Raw genomic sequence first — 27,474 nt, 5'->3', positions numbered from 1 at the left:
GGCTGCTGTGTAGGATCAGGGAAGCTCGTGGTTTGCAGTCCCTTGGGGAGCCATCCTGCCCCCTCTCGTGACACAGGAAACAGTCATCTACATTTACAGGAGCAAGATCTCGCTGTTCCTTGGTGTTTCTGGAGCTCGCCCAGCCGGCACCACGAAGCCACCGCAACTCCAATACCCGGGTGCCTCCGTGGACCTCCCTGGGAGTGCTCCCCACGCTGGCTCCATGAGCACCAGCTGGGAAACCTCTCCCACGAGGGCAAGGAAACCAGATCTGTCCTGGGGTGACACACAGGTGCACAGTTGGTCCGAAGGTAAATGCAAGGATTGGCATAAAGTTTAAAAGGAAAAATGCTTTCTGATGTAATCCTGGCTCCAGGCTCACCCAGTCCTTGTGCTTTCCGCGGGATGTGTTGTGTCTCTACTCTGCATCACTCCATCTCTTCTCCTTGCTGCTCATTAAAATCTCTTCCAGGAAAAATAACACTTGCAGGATCTGAAAGTCTGACACACTACGTAACATATGGCGGTAGGCTCTAGTTTGATTCCTTCTTCTCTTGCTGCAGTCTGTTTTTCAGCTTACCCTCTTCGGAGCCTGCCCATGGGATGGTGGTGGTGGTACGGCTCCTGGAAGGGACCGGAGCAGCTGGCTGGTCAAAACCACATGCTACCGAGTAGGCGAAAATATAACCTCTCCCATGAGAAGGTGTCTGACACGGAGGTTTCACTGCAGATTACAACCAGAGCATAAGAAATGAAATAAATAAAATTTGTGCAGGCAAGGAGAGGGGAGGAAAGCTCTTTCTGAGCTTTCCTCATGATTTTGATCTCAGATAAGGTTATTGAAGACCAGCGAAACTGCTGGAAAGCAAATCTTGTTGAATATGCAGACAGAACCAGATAGAGGGAGTTTTAACTGGCGCTGGTGGTTGCAGAGTCGGTTGGAAGACTGTGCACAAATCTCAGAAATGCCCATGTGTGAAAACGGGTGGTGCTTCTCAAGCCCTGATTCACGGTCAGAAAAAAAATGGCAAACGGACTCATGCTACCCCACAGTCTTGTGTCAAAGGTGGCGTTTATGAAGCAAAAATAGAAATTTTGTATGATGCTGGCAAATTCTCCTCTTTTTTCCTCTGAAAATACTGTACAAGGATGCTCTAGCTCCCCTCTAATGCCATAAACTCAAAGGCATGGTCATAAGGGAAAAACAAAGTGAAGCTGGAGTACATGAACTAAAACGAACAGAACTTGCTTGTGGCAATGCTACGATCAACTTCCTGGGAATGCGGGCCCAGCGGAGAGCTACGCAGAATAGTCAGTCGGCCCCTAGGTTAAAAGACAGCCCCGCTGCAATAAGTCATGAGGCTGTGCCTCCTTAAAACTGCAAAACAGGCTGCTGGATGAAAGTTTCTTCCAAGTTACCATTGCTGTTTTGAAGCAATAATTCGGGACTCCTGTATATTTTTTTTTTTATTGCATTAGGAAACAAAACCTTTAAAGCATTAAGACAGCCCTTTTATGTCCCTGCCAAAAGGATGTAGTTGATTCACAAGACACATTACGCTGCTGGCCTCAGGCTCCTTGTCGAATGGTGCTTTATCTGCCTGCCTCTGTCTCTTTGCCGTGTGAGAGTCGGTTCGGGGGAAGCTCACCCGGTGGCATGCGCATGCATGGTCAGTTTGGTTCACAGTGTCATGGCGAGAGGCTACTCCATGCCGCTCCGCAGGATCTGGTTGGCCGCAATCAACATCACGCTTATAATAAAGGCCATGGCAAACGCGCAGATAAGGCTCTTCCGTACGCAGGTCTGTCTGTTCTGCTTCTGGGCGTGCACTGCAGGGAAGACATGGGAAAGGTGAGATGCTTGGCCAAAGTAATGTTTTTGCTTTCCACCAGGAGCAGCGGAGCTCAGAAATCCTCCTTTGCCTCTGATTATTACCTTGACATAACCCTCTAGTCCCCACCTCAGAGATCCCCTGTGCCAGCCAAGTCTTACCACTCCCTGCTGGGACATTTCCAAATAATCCCCCTTACCTTTCATTGCATCCAAACCAATTTTCCAAATAGACCACCCTCTCATATTGCAGGAAGGCCTTTCTCTCTCATCTTGGCTTTTAAACCCTTCCAATGCTTGTAGGTGTGTTTTGGTTTATCTGTGTATTTCCTTTAAGATCTTTATAAAGTTCTCTCTAAAGTTCTTTAATCGAAAATATTGGTCTTCTGTGAATCCCTTAGACTCATCCAGGTCAACTGGGAATGAGCAGAGATTCAAGATGTGCTCCCCGACAACACTTAAGAAACCACTGTGATGGTTCCCATGAGCACGCACAGTACGTTAGTCATTTTTCCAAACTATCTTTAGGTTTTCTGTGCCTAAGCAAAATCAGACTTATTAAGAAACTTTTCAAATGAATGCTTGCAGAATAATTGTCAAAAGAGGTGAGAGTAATTTGCAGGAGTTACAATGCAGACAGAGTTGGGATTTTTAGCATTTGACATTATTTTATTTAATTTTAATTTTTTTTAAGTTCATCAACGAGGATTCATGTCTCTGTCTTAGCCTCCCTACCTATGAATATGAGAACAACATGTGGTATTGGGGTACTGTGAAGATTAATCTGTTTGAAAAGGCCTTGAAGGTCCTCCGGGATAATCACAGAAAGCCAGAAGATCCTCACGCGCGGGATGGATAGTTCTGCCCTGCGGCTATGGGCAGTAACGCATGGTCTTGCTTTGGCCTGAGAAGGGATGCACCCATCACCTTTTTCTCATGGACGGACTTGTGATGATGGGAGACTTTCAGATGGTTGACAACAAGCTCAGAAATACAATAAACCTAAAAAGCAACCAGGAAAAGGCTCCAAGTGCCCATGTCTGGAAAAATCCAGGAGAATGTTTCCATATATTCTAATATGGAAAAAAACCTTGTTCTGATCCAGGCTTGAAGCTCATCACACAGAGAAAGCGAAGCATCGGATGCTGCATTTTGAACACTTGTTTCATCCCCCCCTCACCTCCTCTGGCCAGGATTTAGCAGTGTCGGTGCCCTAATCCCAGCTCCCACGTGGTCCCCCAGCATCAGCTCAGTGCCGGAGGCACAAGAAGCCCTCGTTAGGCAGCACTTTGAGTCAGACTGCCCAGGGCAGGGAATCGCTGCACTACCAGCGCTCCAAGGGACTCGCTATATTCTCTGCAGATAATGAAATCCCTCTTACGGCAGCTCTCCTAAATTACTTGCTTTCTGCTTGCACTGCTCTACTCCTTGATTCCTTTGCTCGCTTTTATAATGCACTCGGAATCAATACCGTGGTTCCTTGGTTTTGTGCATGATGCCCCAGCACTTCGAAAAGCTTGTTAAATCACAGCTTTAGTTATTTCGTTATTTATTTCTCTATTATTTCTGTACTTTGAAAACACTCCCGGCCAGCAGACAAACAGTGACATAAGCCATCACAGTCAGCATTGCCATTCAGTGAGGGGCTCTGATGCTGATCACGGTGAATAAGAGCAGCAATTGAAGGCCAAGGCTTTTTGTGATGGCAGCTCTCCTATTCAAAGGAAGAGAGTAAAGCATGTTCAGTGTTTCTTGCAGAAGTGTGCCTGAACTGAACTATTTCTTTCATCTTCTGTTATATCATCAAGTAAAATCAGAGTTTTAGAGCAGCAGGATCCAGGTAAGTTATTGTTCTTTACCAGCTGAATGTGCACCAAATAACCTACCAAATCACTTCAGAAGAAAGGGGAAAGGTCTATGCTGAAACGTAGAGGTGTTGCAGACCCAGAGAGACCCTCTTGCTGTTGGTCGGGGCTCAGATGGAATTACTCCAGCAAGAAGACGAGTATTACAGTTCCTCTGCCCCCTTGCAAGCCACAGGGAAACAAAGAAGCTGAAATTACTGACTGTGTTCACTGTGAACAAGACTATGTGCTGCCCTGTGAATTGCCCTCTTAAATATGAAGACCCATTTGCCCTCCCTGCTAACTGGTAAGCTTTTGTCCTCAATTCTCTCCTTTCTCCAAATTCATAGATCCTTTGAGCATGGCATCTATGATTTTTCCTGCTGGTTTCCATAGCTGGCATTGTCGCAGGGCTGGATGCTCAATCTGTTTTGCATTTGGTTGCCAGCAGTTTTTAATACCCATGGGGTGTGCAGGAGTTTGGATGTGAGCCGATTCTTGAACATGGTCAGAGCCTGAAGCTCCTCTGGAGATGCCCCAGCCTCTTCTTAGGGGGGAGAGCAACTCCTAGGCTATCCAATGTAAATGAGATCTCAAGAAGCAAAGGCAAATTAAGACTGGGTCATCCTTCATCTTCTCAATATGCAGAGAATGTGCTGGCGAGGAGGACTCACCATGGTGAGTCCTAGGTAGACTCAGTCTCTAGGTGGCAGAGACAGAGCTATGGTCGCTATAACTTCTCCACCAGGACATGGGACCAATGCTTCAGCCTGTTTCAGGGTGCATCAGTCCACTGGCTGTGGCTGCCAGGCTGGTCGCAATGCCGACGGTGGGTTTGAGATGGTCAGGGTAAGTGCTGGGAGCTTTCTCGCCTGCAGAACAAAGCTGGCTAACATGAATAGCTACCGTGTATTTATAGTGGCTTCTGTCATAACCCTGCCGAAGGTGAGTGATATTTGCTTTCTCTGGCTGGCTGGAGTTATTGTCGTTTTAAGAGGTCAGTTTTTCATTCCCAAGCTCTTAGCTGAGGAGTGGATGTTCCTAGTGCTTGTCTGGGGAGAGCAGGGAGGGGAGCTGCGGCAGCTCTTGTACATCCAGTTAATTTGAGTATCAGGGCTGAGGATGAAATACCCGTGGCAGACAGCACTAGTCACCGTAACAAGCTGGCACTCTTGTTTGCCACGAGCTTAATGTCGTGAGCGTTTGGATAAAGGGAGCTGCCAGACAAATGATTTTTGTACTACAAATTTTTGTTAGTACAATGTCACTGCAAACAGTTGTCATTTTCTTGTGTCTCTTCTCATAAACACACACACCCTTCTTGGCTCTCAGCTTCGTTCTCCTGCCTTAAGCATTAATAAAAATTGAAAGAAAGGCTGAAGACATAACCATGCCTCCCTTCTGGTTGTATCCTTTATCGGCGGGGCTGGTGTGGGCTGCTTGTACTGAGGAGTTGGGCATTTTCATTGCTTTGCTCTTCATCAAGAATAAGGCAAATGAAAACCCCTAGAAATGCGTAGGAGGGAAAGTTGTAATGTAAGCCTAGATCTGATGTCTTGCAAATGACTCTCATGTTCAGAGTGAACTGAACAAAATCCTGGACTTGTCCCTGACCATAATATGAATATTGTATTTGGTTTAAAGCGTGTGTGTGGTTGTGTGTGCGTATATGAGTGTGGGAGAGAGAGATAAGGTATATTGTCCATGTTGATATAGGAAGAATATTACATAGTTGTGAAGACCTTATTATAACAAGGAGCCAAGACAGCAAGATTGTGAGAACGACAGAAATTTGTATGTATTTGTACCAACGGCGATGTGTCCTGTACAGTGCTGTTTAGCACCTGGCTGGGCTGAGCCAGCTAACCCCAGGTGTGGAGAAGGGGGGATGTCTCTGTCCACAGGATGGAGAAGGATTTCAGGGCTTCTCTTCGATGGTGAGGTGACAGTGAGTGGAGATCCCCCATTTCAGCAAGGTACTACTGAAAGTATCTGCTATGTCTTTTCCCTTAGGAGCCGTTCCCAAATCTCAGTGAAAACCATCAGGGCTTGTCTTGGCTTCATTCCTACCCATAATTAAAGGCACTTTCGTGGGGTGGATGAAATGTACATTAAATATAGATGTGAGCCTCTAAGCTAGTCCCTTTACAGTTGAAAGAAATAGCTGCTTTTTAAGGTGCAATTCATCTGATCCCAAGGTAGCACCTAAAATAAACTTGAGGAATTATACCCAAAAAGCATCTCCTTCACTCCGCTAATTAAGTGTGTAAAGGGCGTCTGACTTACATAGAGCCCCTTCTGTACAGCCATTTAAAGCTAGGCTGAGATGCTGCCCAGCCTTCATGCCAGCTCTCCCTTAGTGCCATTGGTCCATGCCATGACACCCTATAATTCCTGCTTTCGAGCCCTGTAGGGACCTTAGTGTTTGGGAAATGGGAACACCAAGGCACAAGTAGGTCATTCAGGTAATGGCATGTCCAGCCCAGAGAGCTGCAGGGATGCAAACTGCTCTCAGTCTGCCTTTCCTGGGAGAAATGCTCATGTCAGAGCTGTCATGGACCAGAACAGTCCCCTTCCTCTGGGACCTGAAGCAAAACTTTGCATCTTTGTTGACAGCGTTCAGTTGATCTTTATTCTCTGGTGGATTTGTGCGTGTGTGTGTGTATTTCTAACAACATCTAAAAAAGGATCTGTTTTGCTTCTAGGTTCTGCCTAGCACCAGCAGTGCCAACATCCCACGAGAAAAGCTGTTCTTGCTGTACTTTTGGAAGCTGGGACTTCCAAAATGAGATGCTGAGCATTTAGGTTTTCGGACCCTTTTTTTTTTTTTTTTTTTTTTGCGCCTGGGATAGTTCACCCAAGTACTGAAGCTGAAAGAAGCCTGCATGCCTCTCGCCGCGGTGACAGCTGGCGCATGTCTTCACTGAATCAGCAGGTCAGTGGGGACTAACAACTCCATTCATGTAAGTAAGCATCTCTTCCTCCCTGCCGCTCTCCAGAAGGAACAAAAAAAATGTTGCTTGGCTTGATTCGAAGAGTGTTGCTGCTTGCCTCCCTCCTGCAGGCTTTTTAAAATTCAGCTGTGCTCTTCTACAGCTTTTCTGCAGTATTTAGCAGAGGGTGAGTGTGCTGGATATAGCTTCTGAATCCCGTTAATTAGCCAGGCTAAGAATTGCACTAATATTTTTATCCTTTGCTTTGTTTTAAAGACGCTTCAGTGCCTCTGCCTGGTGCCCTTTCAGAGGCTATTTGACCGCTCACAGGATCAGGATTTTCCCCCAAATGGCCTATATAAAGTGGCATTGCTGTGGGTGGGAAAGCACAGTAGCTGTCCCAGGGTGACATGCACAAACCCTGAGATTCTCTGTAGGTGTCTCCCCGGACTTTTCTGTACTTGAGATGATTTGTATCTGTTTAGTTGTTCCAACCAGCAATCCTTTGGAGCAGCACAAATCCCTCTGGCCAAGAAAATCCTTTTCCTAAGGCTTAAAATGGGGAATGTTCTTGCCAGTGTTATCTCCGTTCAAAGTGCAAAATCTACTGTAAAAGTTAAGGTTGTATCTGATCACGGCTGCTGATCACTTACTCGGTGGTCTTATGGCAGTGCTGGGAGGACGTTGCGTTAAGTAACAGCTGCCGAAGCAATGTTTCCCTTTCTCTAGCTGCCGCTGAGGGTTGCTTAGACCTTGAACTTGCAGACATGCTCACATGTGTTGAGATGAGTTGTCATGGGGTGTAGCTGTGTAGCATATTGCAGCTCTACAGCAGTGGTCCCGACAGCACTGAACAAGAGGTGTGTAGGGCAGTAGGGTGCAGATGCACCGTCTTTGCTCGTTGCTGGTGTTACAACGCAGAGAGAGGACTCTCCCCAGCTGTTCTCTGGGACCCTAGAGCAGATGACCTTCTCTGTTTGTGGAAAAACAGCAGAAGACTGGTGGAGCCTAACACAGCTTGCTAGAGCAGGACCCAGTGCCAAAAAAGCCTTCCCATGAGAGGCTGAGTGATGCATATTTCTGCAGGGAAATTCAGTCTGTCTTAGACACTCACCTCAGTATGGGCTGCACCTCTGCCTGAATCCCACCAGAGAAAAGAGGGCCATAAGGCAAAGCGTCCGCTAGTTCATCCCCCTGCCTGAAACAGGATCAGCTTTACTTAGACCACATGGAAGAAGGCTAATGGCAGCCCTTGAGCTCTCTAAGTGTGCTACTTACTCTAAAATAACTTCACGCTTGCCCATTGCATGTCATGGATCAGGCTGAGTTTTAGAGATGAAGCAGAAAGAGAATAATTGTACAGAAACTTTCTCTCTTACCTTCAAACTCTGTTTGGCAGTTGCCAGAGTTTTCATTTAAACTCTCCTCTTCATTGATAATGATGTTCTCGATGTCCTTCATCGTTAAGTGGTCCCGGAAGGCGTGGTAGAGGATGTGTTTCAGCTCTTCCAGTGTTATCCTCTGCATGTCGAACTGTGGGAAGAGGACCGAGATAGACTCAGCCACAAGCATGGTACTCGGAGGAAGAGAGGCATGTGGGCATGACGCAGTTCCCTACTTGTGGGTTTTTTTCAACCTCATTTCAACACCTCAATATAACTTTGCAAATTTTGCTCTTTTGGGTTCATTTAACACTAACAGTGTGAATGTTGCAAATGGATGTTGCTAGAGCTCTTGCCAGCTTGCTTAATGCTGGTAGAGCAGTAGAGAAACACAGCCCTATGCCAGAGATGGTCTTCCAGGCTGGAGATGCATCAATCTGGTATCAGTCCTGGCCATCCCAACAGAGATAAAACACCGAGACACTCCCCTGGTAGCTCTTACACCTTGCCATGAGCCACAACCTTGAATCTGCCCCTTTTTTCCTTCTAGGTCTCCAGTTGTGCCTGCATGGCGAGTACAAGCAGAGAACATTTCCGTCTTAGTTGACTTCTGCTGTAGATCCAGGAGGTAACTGTTGTTCTTAGACACACCAGCTATTAAAACCAGATGATTCATACAGAATATGTAGAAATGAACATTTTGCAGCAGAGGAACTTTGCACATGTGTGAGGTTTGTGGTATTAATATCTGCTAACACTACAGAAGAGAGAGCATTCACACTGGCTGACTTGCAGTGCCAGGTGAGGAGACCGGTCTCTCTGAGCCATTGGTGCAGTCAACAAAGAAGGGTGGAAATGCTCTGAGTCACCCCGAGCCTCCCCCTGTGCTGCTAATGATCATCCTGGGAACAGCACCTTGAACTCTCAGGCCTTATAGCCCAAAACACAGGCTTGCCTATAGCAAACAGCGAGCACCAGGACTTGTACACCCTCTTCTGAACTACCCATCTTTGAGAAACCTCAGAAAGGCCAAACACCTCTGGCTTAACGCTGCAGTGGAGGAAAGGCGATGAAAACTGTTGCAATTGCTTCTGCAATTGAGAGCATGGTGATAGCGTGTGATCAGATTGCATAGCCGGCATTTCAGAAACGGTTCGGCAAGAAATTCCCGCTCCTTTCCCCCCAGCCTGATAAGGACAGAACAAACCTTATCAGTTCTGAGCCACCCGGTGTGTTATCTAAGGTCGTCTTCCCTGACCATGGCTGCACACCTCATTGCACAGATGCAAAATCATTAATCCTCAAAGTGGTTAACTAAGAAAAGTGAGTGCGCTTTGATTAAATCTGAACCCTGAAATATTTATGCATATCTGTGTGTGTATAGGCAGATTTGCACACGTACATATATATTTATCCATCTATCCTTAGAAGCGCTGATTTCTACAATTCTATTTATTTGTTTATTTCCTGCAACGATCAAAAACCTGGTGCAGAAAATCTGCGGAAATGCGGACAGCAGGGGCAAGAGCCAAAGTTCTTGGTTTTGCCCCAGATGTGTTCTCCGAAAAACAAGCCTAGTGGGTTTAGTGGTTTTGCTGCTGTCCTTGTTCCTCAGGGATTCAACGTTCACGCCGCCCAGCTAAAAATAGCGGGCGCACAATTGTCACCAGTGGCTCCTTGTTGCACAGTTCAAAGCTGGATTGCAAATCCCCATGGTATTTAGTCACAAATTTCCAGCCTGCTTTGTTGTGCATGAGGAAATCTTGCTGTCTGTATTCTGCTTTCTTTAATGTTAAAAGAACAAGTAAAATTGAGCAGCTGTGTACTTCACAACTGGCATGATTATGAAAAGCGTTTCTCTTGGCAACTAGAGGTGTGGAAATGGGGGTTAATTCATATGGTTGCCTTACAGCGGTGTCGGGAGGTGTTGTTAGCGGAGGTTTGCAGAGTGCCTTGAGGCTGCCCAGGGTTTGCAGCCCTCCCGGTCAGCTTCCTGCAGCGTTGATTGCACACCAGTGCCAGGGAGGTAAAAGCAATGATTTCTCACCTACCACCCAATCCTGCATTCCTTTGGCGTCTTTGTCTTGGGGAAACTCAAACTTGAACTTGAGCCCCAGCATCTTTCTGAGTCCACCTATATGCCAAACCCATAATTTCATCCTAATGGTCACCTCATATCAACAGGAACAGCCTGACTGCATGTGGTTCCCCCTTTCCACCTCATCAGGGTGTGATGTTCAACCCGTGTTGGAGTTTTCTTCCTGTTCTTGGCTCAGGGACAGTTCTCTGAGGCCAATACAAATGTTTTTGCTGTAGTTTATGGGTTTGTTTCCCCACCCCCTTCAGGGAACAGCCTTTCTAGAAGCTGTCCAAAACCTGTGTTCACCCATCACCAGATGGATGCTCACCCCTGAGTGCTTCACAGCCCAGAGCAGTGTCTCTGAGACCTGCTCTTTACTTGCATCCTTTTTTGAGGATATCTGCAGGGATGTGCAAGCCTCCTTAAGACTGATTTACTGGAAGGGCTCACAGACTTTACATGGGCAGGGTAGCTGAGGATGAGGGATCTCTGGTATGCTGCATGCATCCTGTCCTTGTGGAGAGTAAAAGACGATTGAATGCTTCAGGATCTGCCTCACTATGTCCCAAGATGACTGTGTTGGAAGAAGAACATCTCCGGATCAGCCCCCGCCCCCTTCCCCTTCATGTCTGCCTCCAGAATTACAGGTGTGAGAACTCACCTTGGGACACACCATTGCCTATGCTGACATACATAGGCTGCTCCTTTGCTCTCACTTAGGAGTCTTTGCTGGTCTCTCTCTATACCAGCATTGCTACTAACGAGCTTTTGCAGAGTCTACTGTTGCTTTGCTTCAAGCTACCTGGTTTACAAACACAACCACGTTTGTCGTCTAATCTTAACAACATGAAAACAGTAATGACTTGTGGGTTTTTGGGTCTTCCTGCACCAGTTAATCTATCTAGTGGGAAATAATTGTTCTCCTGACAAATATACATCTGTTGCTGCATCTCCAGCTCTTGCTTTTAAGCTTTATGCTAATATAGGGAGAAATTATTTTTTTATTCTTCCGTTGTCATTTTGCCTTTTAGGAAGAGGAACAATCTTAGATGTGGTTCAAAATCACCCTCGTTGGCTCATGTACCGCATGTTTGGCCTGTTGGCAAGCATATGGTCATTGCTCCTGCTTTGCCCTACGCTCCAGTACTTTCATGCAGGAGGCAAGTCCTCTGTTAGATACTTGTCAGCCCAGGATTTTGTCCAGAATGGGCTCAAGCTCGGTGAAGCGGTGACAAGACTTCGCATTGGGCTTGGGCTCCGAGGTAATTTCTTCTGTTATCATTGCTCTCCAATCTGGCAGTTTCCCTGATTCGCTTTTCAATTACTCTGGCTTTTTATTGTTGTAATGACAGTAACCAGGGAGCAACTCTTAACTTTTATTGGCTCCTCTGAGAGGGAAACTGTGACTGTTGCAAGCTGAAAACTTTCTATAGGATTTATAATTAGAAGAAATCAATGATGCTGCTTCTGAACCGGTACTCTTGGAATACACTGTAAGCAATAACATAGAAACCAACTGTGCCTAATGCTGAGGCTCAAATGCCCCAAGCGATGCAGTGAGTGTCCCGAATAATAACCTATGCTTGTACGGGTATGTTTGGCTTCTATGAACAGCACCAGGAATTGTCCACTGCAGTTTCTGATGGACCTCAGTAACTATCTCAAGCAGAAACATCTCCTGGAGTTGGAGGATGTTGTTCCAAGAGACATCTGGAAGGGAAAGTGGACCTGATCCAATCCAACCTGTAGCTGCCTGACTCCTTCTTGATTTAAATTTCCTGCTGGGAATGAAAGCAGAGTCCCTACCAGTTCCTTCTGTCTCCCTACCCCCAGTTTCCAAAATTTGCAGCTGATATTGACAGCCGCCATGCCTGCAGAGCACTGGTTTCATTCCTGGCACCTTTTTCAGTTACTGCTGTGTCCTACCTGGCATGCTCTCCTTCTGCTCTATGCAGGGAAATGACTCTATGGGAAGAGCTTGTTTCTTTGAAGAGTTAAATGCTGAAATATTACTTATGATAATTTCCTTTAATATCAGTTCTGCTTTTAAAAAAAGAGTGGGAGGCTCCTCTCTTGAATCCTAAGTTGGCCTCACTGCCATGCAGATGGGGTGATGCCAGGCTGGGACCCTGCAGCAATATGAGCGGGGCCACTCTGGTGACCTGCAAGATCTTTTGAAACCACATCAATAAAAATGCTCTTCTCAACAGGAGGCAGGACTGGCTCCTCTGGCAGCGATGGTTTTAGCTAGGAAAGCACTTGGATACTTATTTTTCCTGAGCCTATGGGGCACAGGTGTCCCATGTAAGTCACCTAAAAAGGTCACCTTGGGCTGTTGAGGGCTCCAAGTGGAAAGTGAGACAGCAGCAGGAGAGCAGGCTTTTCCCTGGTGCTTTTGAAAATCAGGTCTGCACAACCAAAAGCTTCATAGAATCATAGAATCATTTAGGTTGGAAAAGGCCCTGAAGGTCATCGAGTCCAACCATTGACCTAACACTGCCAATTCCACCACTAAACCATGTCCCTAAGCACCACGTCTACATTTCATAGATTTCTTGTTTGGGGCAGCCCTTGGTAATTTCTGAACAATGGGATAACACCTTTGTTTTGCTCTCAGACCTGTTGCATGTAAGGCCACTGGTGTCTTGCATACCTGCAAGGCAAATGCAGACTGGCTCTGCCCACACTTGCAGCCGACTGCCACAACAGGGCACGTGGCCCAAAAAAGACTCGGACTCTTTGCAGAGCAGCTGGGCTCTGTGCTGTGCTAACCACCGTCACGTCGGTTCTGGGCGGCTCTGAACACAGGCAGCTCTGTCAGTGCTCGCAGCCGACTCTGCAGCTGTTCCTTGAGCCAGACGGGCTTTGAGCTCATAAACTACTGATCTGGGATTTCTGATAGGACCAATGCTTTGTGTTGGCCATATATTAAAGCGCACAGCCCCAGTGTGCTCCACAGAGAATCTAATGTATTCCCATCTCTGCCTCGGGGCTGGATGAATGGCCATTTTGTACCGACTGTACTTCCCAGATAAGCTCAGCTATGGAATTTTTATAACGAGAGGAAAACAGTGTATGCTGGAGAAGCCAGGAGTCTGGAGGGGCAGGGAGACCATGCAGAAAGGGAGTGAGCTCCTGCAAGCAAAGCCGTGTTTGCCGATGGGATCTGCTGCGCTGTGAAGGCTGAAGGACTCGCTACTCGTGCCTAAGAGGCAGCGAGTGCCGTTTCAATCCACAGCACTGTGGCAGGCCCCCACTGTAAAAGCTCCTGGATGAGCTTTTATATATATATGTAAGTATTGTCTTATATATATAATCAAGTGTAAAGTATAAAATTGTGTGTGTGTGTATAAAAAATATATGTGGGAACATGTATTTTCTAAATGTCCAGACATACCCCCCCTCCAAATCTCAATGTTTCTCATTATCTGTTTTTCTGTCAAAGAAAACATGCCACTAAAGGGAGAACATTTGCCAGCCCGAGACCTGGAGCGACTCTCACGGCTCCCCCAGAACAGAGGGACAAAGCCATTTCGCAGCCTGTAACATGCTACTGCTTTTAAAGCAGCAATGTTTTTTTCTGTGCTCCCCCAAATCATGACTACCATTACAGCAAAGCTAATTTCCTCTACCCGCCCCCTCTTGCTGGCCCACACATCCACTGAAGGAGGGGTGGGAGTCCTACAGCACCGGCAATGAAAGCACAGAAGATATATTTTTGCTCTGCTCCATACACATGTCCCTGTCCAGGCTGGCTGACTATGTGCTATAAACTGAAGATGGAGGGGTTCCTTTTTCTTTTCTCCATCACTACTTCTCTTCATCCTTCCACCACTTGCTCCATGCCAGTGCACTTGCATTTATGGCCCAGGGTGAAGCATGCAGCGGTCCCCCAGGGCTGCTCTGTGGGCTGTAGCAGGGCCTGAGGCTGTTCCCACGTGTGCACAAGCACTTTCTCTATCTGGGGACCATGCCCAGCCATCTGTGGAGGTCTCACATTGCCCTGCTGACAGCAGCCTTGTCCCAGCTTGCTGCCCTTCCACGGGGGGGTGGGAAGGAGAAGATGGGGCAGTGCAAGGGAGAGCGTGTGCTTCTCCCCAAACCCAGTGCAATAGTCACCCCTCACCTCCTCCCAGTTTAGCTGTGTGCCTCTGCTGCTGGGACAAGCCTCCTATGAGTGGGCTGAAGTATGATAATCCTCAGCAAAGACCAGAGAAAGCCACCTGCCCCTCCATGCTGTCAGCTGCCTTGTAGGGAACACCATTCGGGGTAAGAGAAGCAAACAAATGTCCTCACCTTAAACTGGAGTGGTTGTGGGAGTGGAGCAAAGAGCACCTTTCCCTTGGGATGCCCGTTGCAGGCAGACAGCCTGGGAGGATAGTCAGAGCATGCTGTCACCCTGCCAAGAAGACCTCAAGGCCCCGGGTGTCCTCTCTGCTGAACGGCCACCATGCAGGGCTGTGTCACTATCCCAGCACACAGGTAGAGAAGGGGCTTTTTGCAGGACAGCAGATATAAATTCAGCCTTGGCAGCTTCCAGCTGCCTCCAATGATCCCCACTAGCCTGTGAGAGGGAGCAGAGCTCTACCCATCGACAGATCACCTCCTCCTCCTGGGAGCTTTCTGCTGCTGCAGAAAGACGTGGTCCTATCCTGCCAGGGGCTGGAGCCCAGGACTGGTGCAGGCAGCCAGTGCACCCACAGGGTGTTTCTCCGTCCCTCTCTCCCATCACTCACAGGGAGCACAAGGCTGTTGCTTGGCCCCATCTGTACACACGCACCCCCAGTGCCAGGAACGTGCAGGCTCAAGGAGCCCAGCAGGAACCAGTGCCCCTATAGAAATAAACTTACGTGCTTACCCACAGGGTGGCTGGGGCTGCGTGACACCACAAGGGCCTGCCCGCTCACTCGAGCTGTCTGTGTCAGTGGGATGTGCCCCAGGCCACCTCGCCCTGCAGCTATCCCAGCACCCAGCCGCTTGCCACAGCTTCTCCACCCCACCCTGGCCTTGGGGTGGCTGTCATCCAGGTGCCACTTGCTTACACAGTCTTTGGGAACAGCCAGCTTCCCCGATGCCACACCGGAGCACCTCGCCTGCCGGGGGAGCGGGAAGGGGTAACAAGCTCATTTCCATAGTAACGGGCTCGTTACTGTGCTGGCTAACAGGAGATTGCTCCATTCTTCCCGGCAGCTTTGTCAGCAGGGAATTGTACACACATTGATAAATTATAATCAGATCTAAGTGCATATTCACAGCACCCTTAACCCCAAGCGCCTGGCCGAAGTCTGCACTATGAAATGATGTGGCATTCAAAACTAACCTGGCCCGTGGGTACCCCCGCTGTGTGTCCTTCCAGCCACCCCATAGCCCACATGGGACCGCTGAGGAGCACTGCTGGGATGCCCGCAGCTCTGCGAGAGGCACCGATGTCTGTAGATTGCAAACTGTTCTATGTATGGGTCAAAACGACCTCCTTTACCAGCTTGTCTGGGTGGGACAAGACCATGCCGAAGAGCGGTGGTCTCTGTAAAAAGGTGTATGGGGTGAGAGCATGTGAGCTCTCCCCTGTGTGTCTGCCAGCCTGAAACCCAGGGCAGAAAGTCCTGCGCTCCCCTCCACAGCGCTCGGGATAAGCGTGACTGCTGCTGGGTGCTCCCTGGGGGCCAGGGAGCAGGACAAGGGGGTCAGGGTGGCCCAGGCTGGTGCTCAGTGTAGGAAAGCTGTCTGACTGTGCAGACAAGGAGGAGAAGGAATAAATAAAAATGAAGGACAGAACAGATGCTCTGAGAGCACAAATGCCCACCACCTCCTTGTTAACCTTCTAGAAATGTTTTGGGGGCAGTCCTGAGCCTGCCATGTACCAGAGGCAAGAAGTCGTCCACCTCAAGGAGGCCACAAAGGCTCACTGTGGGCAATGTGCCTGGTGAGCATGAGCAGAGCCGGGGTGCCCTCCCCAGCTCCCCGCTGGTGAACTGCAGGCTAACGCCCCTGCCTGCCCCCCATCCCCATCCATATCATCCACATCCCCCCACCTGGAACCGATGCACAACCAGGAACCTGTTCAGGTTTTGACAGTTTGGCATTTTCCCATGCAGAAAATAATATTTAATCTTAAAAAAGCCCCCACAACTCAGTCCAATGCTAAATATAATGAAAAAAGTCATCTTTGGCCTGCACAGGGGGGATGGAGATGGGTTCCTCACTCCATCCTGCTGCTTGCAAGCGGCACTGATAGCTCTGAGCTGCTGGCTCAGAAAGTGGACTGGTGTACACAGCCCTGTCCCTGCGCACATACACCTGAACCACTGGAATAAGGCAACAAACAATACTGAAAATCATTTGCAAAACTCCTGCAGAGCTACACAGCCCAGAGCTGGGAGCTCATAGCCAGCCTGAGTGCCCTGCACCCCTCTCCGCCTCTGTCTGGGAAGGTCCCACTTGTCCCTTTGTCTCAATGGTTGGGATGCTTCAAATACCATTTTCTAAATACTGGTGCTGTTACTTCTTCTCTCTTTATTACTTCCTCACCCTTGTTGCTACATGTTGTTCATTCAGGGAGAGTAAAGCTAAGCTCTTTACACTTGTCTTCCTGGCAAAGATGACTATTTGCTATTTTTCCCAGGTGCTGTGCTGCTCCCTGCACATCTCCATATCTGATTATAGCTGCCTCCAACAGCTTGGACGTCCACACTACTTCAGGTCTCAGAGTTACTCAGCAAACTAACGTTTGTCAAGCTAAAAATATAGGATTGTCCCAGCTCACACCCAAGTGCTTGCTAGGGCATGCCTACAGAGCAGGGGCTGGGGAGGGATGGGTACCCCTGATGAGTCCTATGTGCTCAGTGCTCACCACGTTTCCTCCCATGGTCCCTCACTGGTGCCTCAGAGATGGTATTACCTTTGCTTGCCATGTCCCCACCTGTACCCAGGGTGGGTTTAGAGCATCCCTTAAACCTCCTGTCTACATGACACAGGATTCCTGGGACATGAGTTGGTGCACCCAGCACGGTTCTGAAATGAACCCATGAAGATGCTGTTGTTTGGGTCTGGTGATGGAAAATGCTGCTGACAGCTGGTCTGCGAAGAAATCCTCTTGTATAGTCCTGGCTGTACAAGAACAAACCTGGAGATGCAGTTCCCTGTGCTACATCTCACCACCTGGTGAGGTTGGTGTCATCCTTTACTAGAGCCAGACTTTAACTCTCTGGAGTGATGTATTAAGCAGGGGAGTGGGTCATTGGCTTTACCTCTGCCCTGATCTGCTTGCTTCGCAGCTGGGATATAATGGTTATTAAACTGGGCTAAGAGAAATAGGCCCCCTGATAGGTAAATTGCAGTAACACCTCCACAGAAAACACAGTAGGAATATTAATCCTGGGCCCATTCAATTAACTTTAAATAGTTTAACTAAAACATGGAGAAGTGGTGGGTGTTTTTTTTTTAATTAGAGAATGCTCTCAGGCTGAAGTACAAATTAACAGGCTCTAACAATTTCTTTTGCCTACTTTTAAAGCTCCCAGGCCTCAAAAACAGGCTGCCGGTCTGATCCCAATCAAAGTGCATCCATAAATAGGTCTGCAAAATCTTGACCTTCGATGCGAGGCCTGTGGGAGTCTCTCAGAGGAGCAAACTTGCAAGATTTAATTAGGGCTAAAGCTGGGAATTCCCATTTGGGAGCGAGCGCCTTCAGCCTACCCCACAGATATGGAGTTTCTAATGGATTCACCTCCTCAGCGTAAATCCGTCAGCGGGATGAAGTGAAACGTGCTCTGTGCAGGTGATGCTTGTGTGTCCTGCTGTGGGCAGCAGATTTTAGGCAGTCCTGTTCCACCCCATTCAATCGATGAGAGCACGACAAGGGGGTTTCGTGGCAGGTCACTATGTGGGGGTATGCCAAAACCCCATGTTTTGCAAGAAAAAAAGGGCCTTCATTCTTTGCCCTACAAGATGCTCCTCCATCAGGGAAGGGCAGAGGGGTCTGCAGCCCAGCGGGACATGCCGGGACCCCTGCGGGACAGCGGCTCCTGAGTCTGGCTACACTGGGTAAGACATATTTACATCTTGATCCAGGCACGCACCGAACAAGGATGTGTGGGGACTTTGATCTGCGTTAGCTGCTCCAGAGATAAAGCTTGTGCCATGCGAGGTGCCAGCAAAACAGCTTCACAGACCTGGAGCATGAGCTATCGCTCTTTGACAATAACGATAAACCTGACACCCAGCAAGCACAGAAGGATTATGGACTGAGGGAGAGCCAACGTCTCGCAAAAATAACCTGTCCTGTCTGCTTCGCAAAACAGATTGAATTCGACCCACCACTCTTCTCCCCATTTTTTGCACACAGCCGTGGGCAGCATCACTGCCTGGAGAAGCGATCTTTAAGCTGCTTCTGAATTAGATCAGGCAGCAGAAACCTGAGTGAAGTAAATGAACTGGCCGTGCAGCCCTGCTGCCGAATGTCTCCTGAAAGCCTTTAGCCAAAGGAAACCAATTTTTTACTTAATAGTTACAAATGTTTCGAGAATGCCAGGAGAAGTGGATTAGAAGGTGAGACGTTCCTGAAATGCATGAAGGACACTAATAATTAATAAAAGCTTTACCAGGGAGACTGAGAGCTACTGTGGGAAACTTGAGGCATCCTTGACACTGCAGATGATGGTTAACAAAAAATAATAAAAACGAGGCAGCAAACAGACCTTCTAATACTGCTGTCTAACTCCAGACAAAGCTAAGATAGGTGGAGAGCAGCTTCTCAGGCTGCTGTATTTAGCCAAACTACATTTGTTTTTTAGGTTGGTCTCGATGTTTCATAGCTCACCATGGTCTGTCCAGCCCCAAATGCAAGTGCGGGCTGCGATGCTCTGTGCTGCGGTGGGTGCAGAGTAAATGGTGCTTTATAGATCAGGTTTGCTCCAAGGTGACGGTCGTCAAATGTAAAGAGGACACAACTGGAAAATGGCTGTGAAATGCACCAGCAGGCCTAGGAGGGTACGCAGCCCGCATACCCCCAGGCCCCATTACAGCATGTTTTACTGGTGAGCAGGCAAGATGGAGAGAGCAGAGAGGGTCATTTATTCAGGTTAGTGGGGTTACACAGTCCCGAAGAGAACCCAACTCGTAGGAAACATGATGTGTTCACGGTCCTTCCAGTATGAGCTCGGCTGGCACAAACCTTATCTTTTCTGCTGTTCCCAATGTGCTTACATATTGTTAAGGATCCAGGCGAGGGCTTCCCATCAGGATACAGATCCCTAGGAGCCTTTCGCAAGCTGTGCTTCGGCATTTGGTCTGCTTGGGCCCCCAGAGACACCTCCTAACCTGGCTGGACTGTGCTATGAAGCCAAAATGGTGCTGCTGAGAAAATGAATGACACAGACCGGCCCAGAAAGCAAAGGAGTATCACCATTGTTTGATCCTTTAATATTCCTTCTACTGATGACTTGTAAAACCTATCACGTTTTTGAGCAGCAGCACAGAAAGGGAGCAGCAGCGCAGAAAGGGAGCAGCAGGACATTGCATGGGTGCAGCCATGTCTTCCTTTCCCTTCCCTGCCCTTGCAGTGGGGAGGTGTCTGTGTGCAGGCATACTGGACTATTGCTCATGAGCAAGACTATTTCTTGCACGGCCAGCATTGGAAAGGCAACCGTGCCCAGCAGGCGTGGGGCCCTCCAGGCTGGGGAAGCAGAGGTGTGAATGTTGCACAACTTGCACTATCAACGAAGCTGCCAGGAGCATCCTGGCTGCCAGGGCAGGGCAGGGGATGGTCCATGCACAGATGCTGACATGGACATGCATGCAAATGTTGCTTTTCTGTCATCACCTAACCCCTGCGTGCAGGCTGAGGAGGGGCAGGGTGTTTCCTTGTAAAGGTCCCTCAGCTCTCAGGACTTTCCTTGCTGTGTTTGCAGCCCTGGAGAGGAGTCAGGACACAAATAGAGATGCTGGGGGGTAGCTGTGCCCTTTGGTCACAGCTGGAGAAGCCAGGCCAGGGAAGAGTGTGCTGGGGACAGTACCCTGGTCTCTGCTGTCTTTCTTTGGTAATATTCATTCAAGGCTCAAATGCCTGACTTTGGTGACAAACATGAGAAGACATACTACACTTCCAGAACTGACATGGTTCTCTTCTGGGGTTGAAGTGGTATTGTTTATGCCAGGTTGACTATAATCACTGCCCTCTTAAATCTATAACGTGTCCTGCAAAGAGTCCCCCTAAAGATAAATGAACAGCTTGCATGGTGCATAGGAGAGAGAAAAAAATCCTCTTAGTCCAACACTGAACCACTGTAACTTCTAGGATGAAGACCAGCAGCACACAACAAAACAGCTTGGAAAAGGATAGCTTTATCATAAAGAGGTCACAGGATAAATGCACGAGACGGTGATTAGGAGGGTGGATGGGGCAGGGCGGCCAGTGCTGGCATGGTGCTCATGCATGGCTCGGGGCTCTGCAAGGGCTCTGCCCGGTGGTGCTCAGTGCCTGGCACTTCTCAGCACCCATTGCAGGTGTTTCAGAGGCACCAACATCTACATCACTGCTAAAAACTGACGTGATACTCAGAGGCATGTATGGCTTTGCCATGACTAACTGCTTGGTTGGTTTTAATGTCTTCGGTATAATTTGGTCAGTTCCTTCTTTGTGCTTATGTTACCTTTATCCTGGAGTTACACTGTGGATTTAGATTAAGAAGAGTTATTGTAGAGAGTATATAGTGGAATATAGAACCCTCTTTGGGAACATAATGGTACTTTTGGGGACATCTCTTCCCTTGGTGCATAATGAAACCAGAGCAGGGAGGATCTTTCCCATGCTGCAGTGTGCTTCCCTGCATGATTTGGGCCAAAATGACAATGTCTGCAATGGCTATGGGATCCAAGAAGATGAAGGAAGAAAAAAAAAAAAAAGCCAAATGTAGTCAGTAAAAATATCTCATTTTGGTAATTATGGTACAATGCTTGGGGTTTCATTTTGACCTCTATTAATTCACACTGGGTTTGTTGTTATCTTTTAGCCTGTATCTAGAAACTGAAAGTTGTCGTGACCTCAGGACTGGGACCTTCTCTTTTGGAAGACATGTAATATTAAAAAAACAATTTTTTTTCACCATGAGAAATTCACATAAGGCATGAGAAATTGATCTGTGCAGGTAGAAGTTATGATTTGTCAAACTGGCACTTTCTAAGGAGAAGTAAAAAATTAAAATTTAAAATGCCAGAAGTCATTGACATTATTAATAGGGCCCAGCAGCTGACAGACAGACTGGCCACATCCGAAGATGGAATTGCCTGCACCAGTTTGCCCCAGTGGGGACTGTCCAGTGACCTGGGGCCCCCCAGCAGCTGCCCAGTCAAGGCACATGAAGAACCTGGTTTTTGCTATTTTTACAACCTCCCCTACAACTTGTAGAAACTGGAGTTCTTCTAAAGTCCATCAGATCTGCCCTCCAAAGCCCATGGCTCGCATTATCACGCATTAGCTAAGAGCATGGATGATGATGAAGCTCCCCACTTGGCTTGTGGCTGTCGTGGATCTTTCCTGACAAGTCTAAAGCCCTGAAGAAAGTTGGTGAACATCTAGTTCAGCTAGAGACAGAAACATATAGCAAAAGACCCTCCACTTTTGCACTTCAGTTTAGTAATTCAAGAACAGAGCATATGAAAAATCAGTGTTCGTGCACCAAGGCTCAGAAGATATGAAGAAAAGACATAAGTGATTTTAATACTTTCTGATTTGTTTCTCTCTGTCACATTGTGCTAGGATGTGGATCTGTCTTTTATTTTATTTGCATTTTGTAATTATTTTTATATAACATTTTGCTCTCCACATAATGACCATTGTTTGAAAACAAGATTAATTCAACTGAAATCCACGAGGTAGAAAGTTCAATTAAAGCCTGGAGTAACTGCTAAGTTACTCTGTTGCTAGGAGTACATGATTTTTTCCTTGCCATGGTAAAAACAAGGTGATCAATTCTGAAGTCCCCTCCAGCAATTCACTTGGCATTTGCCAGCTACCAATAAGCCAGAGCAGAGAAGGAAGAAAATACAAATCAGCTGTCACTGCAAAAAAATAAAATTCAGGAAAGTAATTTTAATGCATGACTCAGAGCAGCAGGTCTGCGACAAGGAGTGAGTGCTCGCACCTCGAAACTGGGAAAAATGAGCATCTTTGCTGGTACCTGCTGCCAGGCTGCAGAAACGCTCGGGAGGCCACAGGAACAGCAGCAGGGGTATAGCTCAGCTCTGGGCTCCAGTGCCCGCGAAACACAGCCTAGCACAGGAGGACGCACACCAGTGTGTAGGTGAAATGGAGTCAGAGCAGCACATCTGGTGATAAACTCAGGTTTGGGCCAAGAAGGGATGATGCATTTTGGTGACGGCTTTACGAGCTCTGCATCAGATGCCCTGCTTGCTTGGAGCCCACAGGCAACACAATGGAAACCCTCCCAAGAACCCAGCTCTTCATCTCATGAGCTCTACACCAGGTGCCTGGGACAGGTCTTTAGTTGAGGGTCACAGAGGACACATTCCTCGAAGCAGAGGAAACATGGAATGCAGTTGGTTCAGCATATATTCCTTCATTAGCTTGTCTGAACTGCTTAATTGTTAGATTTTTCTGCAATATATCACAATACATAAATGCCTTTGGATGCTTCAGGGTATCTTTTACGGCAGCTCTGACGATGAGTCTCCCAGCAGACAGTGAAGCAAAGGGGAGTTGAACGAGATGGTTGGAGGGCTAACACAGATCTTCTGCAAAACCTGGACTCGCTCCTGTCTTTGTAAACCCTCTGGGATATTTTCTTCATGCCTGCACTGCAATGTAAAGTGAAAATGGGCCTCAGCGATGTCTCCCCAGTACCAGCAGGAAATACTGATGGGGATTTGAGGACTGCTACTAATGGTCCAGGAGGTTCAGCCAAATTGCAGCCCTGAGCTCCCCGTCTCGCAACACGCAGTCACGGCACAGTCGCATCACGAGACAGAGGTCTGACCTAGGTCTATGAGATCGGGCTGCTAATTGTACTTAAGTTATGCATGAATTAGAGAAATATTTAGCTCAGCGACGCTTAAGGACTCTTCTCACACTAAAATAAACTGTCACATGATAGCTCAACTCCCTGATCCTGCAAACGGTGCTTTGCTAGTGTGGCTGCTGGAGCTGTGCTCAATGCATCCTGTGACTCAGCAAGCCCCGGGACTGAGCCTGGGTGGCAAACCGTGGCCGTGTTTCCAATCAAAGCCCAACATGAGTTTATCAGTCACCAGACGCCAAGCCCTAGACCCAAAAGTCTTTGCCAGCAGCTGGAAAGTCATTGCCGTGATGGGCTGCTCTTCCAATGCTTCCCCAGGCACAGAGGAACAAGGCTGTTCAAAACAATAGTGAAGCTTTGCTGCTGCATTTAAGTTCATCTTCGCATGTACAAATATGGCATACGACTGGACACAGCCCTGGTATCTGTGTTAGTCTGGGGGTGTAAAATAAGACCACATGCTCCTGATGACATGCAGCTCTAGGCCTGACATCTCATCCTAAACCTTTTTTCTCTGTGCACTGAAACAAGGCAGTTTTCCTAAGTGCTCACTCTCCCGCTCAAGCCACAAAGTGAAGCTGCCTTTTATCAGCGGTGAGAAATGCAGCTGATAATTTTGATGACACGGCGCAAGGGAAACACAATCCCGTTCCACTGTGTTGACAGTTACGGAGAAATATTTGGATAATTTGTTTTGGTTCAAAGCTATCTCTGACAGGATTAGACGATTCACTAAAAAAGGGATGTTTCCTACCTAGCAAAGGTGACATCAATTTTTATTAGGTATACTGGTGACATAAATTGTTATTAGGTATATCATAAACCACCTAAAACATGGCAAGCCACAAAAAAGACCCAGGAGAAAAGAGAGCCAGAAAAGCAGCAACCCTGTGCACCATAGCAAAGGGCTGAGGTACACCATCCTGTCTCAAGACACTTTCTGTAAGGACAATACATGTCTCACCCCTGAACAGGTCATCTTCACACTGTAAGACACTTTCGTCTTGGGAAGATGTGCAAACTCGCTGACTATGAAAAAAATAACCTTGAACCCATTGCCTGAATATCCCTGATTGCCGTGCGGTACCTTAGACCAGGAACCACAGGGAAAATTGTTGAACAGATACAACCAACACTGAAAGAAGATGACATCCTGAAAAAAAAATAAATAAAAAAGATGTTCCCTGGGCTTTTTGCCATGCAGCTTTCAAGCCCTCTTCAATCTCAGCAAAGTCTTCGACCGGCGCGAAGTTGCCGCTGGCTGATACATCCTACCCAGAAGCTGACCAGGAACAACAGAAAATGTGGAAAATTCACCCAACTCCTCACCCACCACTGCTGATTTCCTGGAGACAGAGCCCCTGCCTGCTCCCTGTGCACCCCTATCCCTAAGATACTTAATTTCTGAGTGAAATAGGCTTAGGAATTAAAATTCGTAACTCTCCTGGATATGGAAAATAAGTTTTATGACACGTTAAAATTTTCCCCACTTATTGCTTTCTACTGACACCAGACCCTTCCGCTGGCAATAATTCCCCATTTCTCTCCATCCCATGGGACCAAGGACCTCACCTGTAGCCTTGCTGAAGCCTTCTCCACTCTACAGGTGAAAAATTCCATTTTCTCACCAAATTATGAGGTGTATTAATATAATCAAGCTGTTTCCAGCCTGTGTTTTGCTTGGAGCCTTCAGCTTCTGTTTTGGCTCTGAAGAAGGGCATGCATCTTCAACAGCTTGATTTTTTTTTTTTTTTCTAATAGAAAATGTCACTGATCCATGAAAACTCTGTCTCCTTTCTAAACCTTGATTTCATTAAAACTTCATTAATTGGAGACCTAACAGTGAGAGGGAAAGATGCAGATGGTCTTCGCTCCCAATGTAGACCTGGCAGCTGACTCACGAGCTGACTGCAGACACTCACCCCGGGCAGGGAGCATGAAAAATGGCACCTACTTATTTGACTGATTTCATCCCTGGGAGAAAGGGTCTGTTGTGAGGGACATCAGCAACACCAGAAGCTTTGGGCTGGTCTTTTGCCTAGAAGGGACCTTGGTTTCTTTAGTCCTTGAATCCAGTTTCTTTGCAAATGTTACTTAATGTTTATTATTTGCCCAAGAGCCTTGGCTTGACAGCAGCATTATCATCCCATCCCGTCTGCTACAGAAGTGCCTTCTTTTGCAAAAGAAAAAGATAATAGACTTTTGCAAGAGAAAAGGATAATAGAATAGAGAGCCTGAAATCAATATTGTAACTCTCAGCAGCAGGAGGAACCAGGCTCTGGCTTCTAAAGCAAGGATGCCCTTTTGCCTTTCATTCACTCCTGACCTGTGAACATCTTTACAGCTCCATTTGCATAAGATAAAATGGCTGATCAAGGCCACAAGGCAAATGGGATTGCTGATGTCTCCTAGGGTATTCGCAGTCTTAACACATGCACGCTACAAGCACGCATCTTTCTGTGTGAAAGGAGTGGTTGAACTTGTCCTAGGATTTATCTTGAACTTTGCTTGTTTGTCTTAATGAATGCAAATCTTGCTGCATTACATGCCCCGGCACAATAACCCTTCGGGGTTATTTGGTCAGCCCTAATGAAAGCCTCACAGCTCTTAGGGATGAGACACCCTCTCTGCTTGACTGCAGAATTGCCTTTTGGAAAAGGCCATGTAGGTGTCGCTCCCTTCCTTGCCCAGGGTCAAGCTTTGCCCTGGCTCCAGAAAGCCCTTTTCCCCCTTTTTCCTTGGGACAGCCTATTAGCAGGAGCTGCCCGAAGACTGGTAGCTGTGAAAAATGATGTCCAGTGAAGACCCTTGACTGTAGAAAGGGGTTTTTGGGTGGGGAGGGAGCTGCCGCCTTCTTGACGGGGTGCACAGAAGCTCCTTTGCAGGTGAGCTCACTGCACAGAGGGGGTGAAATGCAGATTTTGTGGCTGAGGGTTGAGTGCCAGCCACCTCTGGGAGCCTGGAGAGGTCCATCTGTCCCATCATACCAAACAAAACATTTTTATATTACCTGGAGCTAGTATAGCCACAGTCAGCTCAGACTTACAGTCAATTTTGGGAGCCGTCCTGTGCAGTCTAGCAGCACGCTCAGTTTTTTTTTTTGTTGTGCCCGTGGGCACAACATCAAAAGCACAAGGGGATTTAACTGAACCGCCCTCCCATCAGACCCCCCGCTCAAGTGGAAGGAGAGATGAAAAAAGGAGAGAAGGTTTTCACTTATTAATGTGCCATGCTCCATTGCAACATGTAAGATGCAGCTACTCAAGTACCTCCATTCAGATAATTGCTGAGTTAGGGATGGGCTTATTTTTAGACAAACACTTTTCCACGTTAAAAGCTGCCTGCTGGATCTTCCTCTCTAGGCACAGTGTTTGCACTCAGTTAACAGCATCCCTTTAAAAGTCACAGTTTTTAATCAGTTTTTCACTTTAAGTCAAAGTTTTTAATCAAATGAAAGACAATCCCTCCCACAAATGCAGTTACATCGCTCTGAAAGTGTAACATCACCTATGGCCAAAATAAGTGGTATGGAAGTCAGGCCTTTCAGACCACCATACCGGCTCTGCTCTCTGGCTTGCATCAATCTAACTACCTCAGGCTCTTAACAGCTAGAGTCCAATCGATACCAAAAATATTTGTTGGCTGTCCCCCAGGCACCTGTTCTCTCAGCACATTCAGGTTGCAGTGACCCTTGCAGATTTATGGAGTCTTTACCTGTGGGTTTCCTCCGGTCCTGATTCAGGCCAAGCACGAGCTTAGTCTTCCACATGTAGCATCACGGCCAAGTAACACCACACAGTCAAAGTTCAGCAAAGCACTTTCACATTGATTTAACTTTAAGAGCAATGGTTTATGTCACCACTATCAGTGGACCAGAAGCAAATTTGTGTTTTTTTGTTGAATTGTCCCCTGCCCGACGAGCCTGGCTGATGGTCTGGATGGCCGAGCTCATCTGAAGAACCAGGACCATGACATTCATCTTTGGCACCAGATGTGCAGACCTGCAAGACCTCAGCTAACAAGGAGCTAAAGAAGAGATGAGGCTACTCATTTCACAGTAATGCCTGAATCACACATTAGGTTTGAAAGCCACAACCCAGATTTTATTTTCCTTCCCCGAGACAATGCCAAGATCAGGCAGCTCGTTTGGGAGGGTTTCACACACGCTCTTGCCATCCCTCACTTGGGTGGCTCCCAGCAGGTTTTTTTTAAGCTTTCAAACTCATTGAGGCTGGTATTTCTAGGTCTTTTTTTCTGACTGATCCCTGACTCCCCCATTCTTTCTCCTGTGACCCCTTCCCACTTTGCAAGACTAACTTGGAGCGATTATGGTGTTAATTTTGAAGACAAACCCACTACTTTCTGCAGGGAAA

The 27,474-nt window shown here is 47.4% G+C and overlaps 1 protein-coding gene across 1 annotated transcript in view; it reads right to left on the bottom strand.

Moving 5' to 3' along the window:
• Window positions 1-1,702: 1,702 nt before the first annotated feature.
• Window positions 1,703-27,474, bottom strand: part of CALN1 (calneuron 1) — a gene marked incomplete at both ends in the record, with an annotated part of 108,575 nt that continues 82,803 nt past the window's right edge. Inside the window, 2 exons of the mRNA XM_082328035.1 lie at window positions 1,703-1,830; window positions 7,970-8,141. Coding sequence (XP_082184161.1) covers window positions 1,703-1,830; window positions 7,970-8,141 — 300 coding nt within the window. The remainder of the gene's footprint in view (window positions 1,831-7,969; window positions 8,142-27,474) is intronic.

Source organism: Platalea leucorodia (assembly GCF_965183815.1).
Source record: "Platalea leucorodia genome assembly, chromosome: 16".
Taxonomy (NCBI): Eukaryota; Metazoa; Chordata; class Aves; order Pelecaniformes; family Threskiornithidae; genus Platalea; species Platalea leucorodia.
Note: the sequence above shows the minus strand (reverse complement) of the source record. Positions and strands in the feature narration are given on the sequence as shown.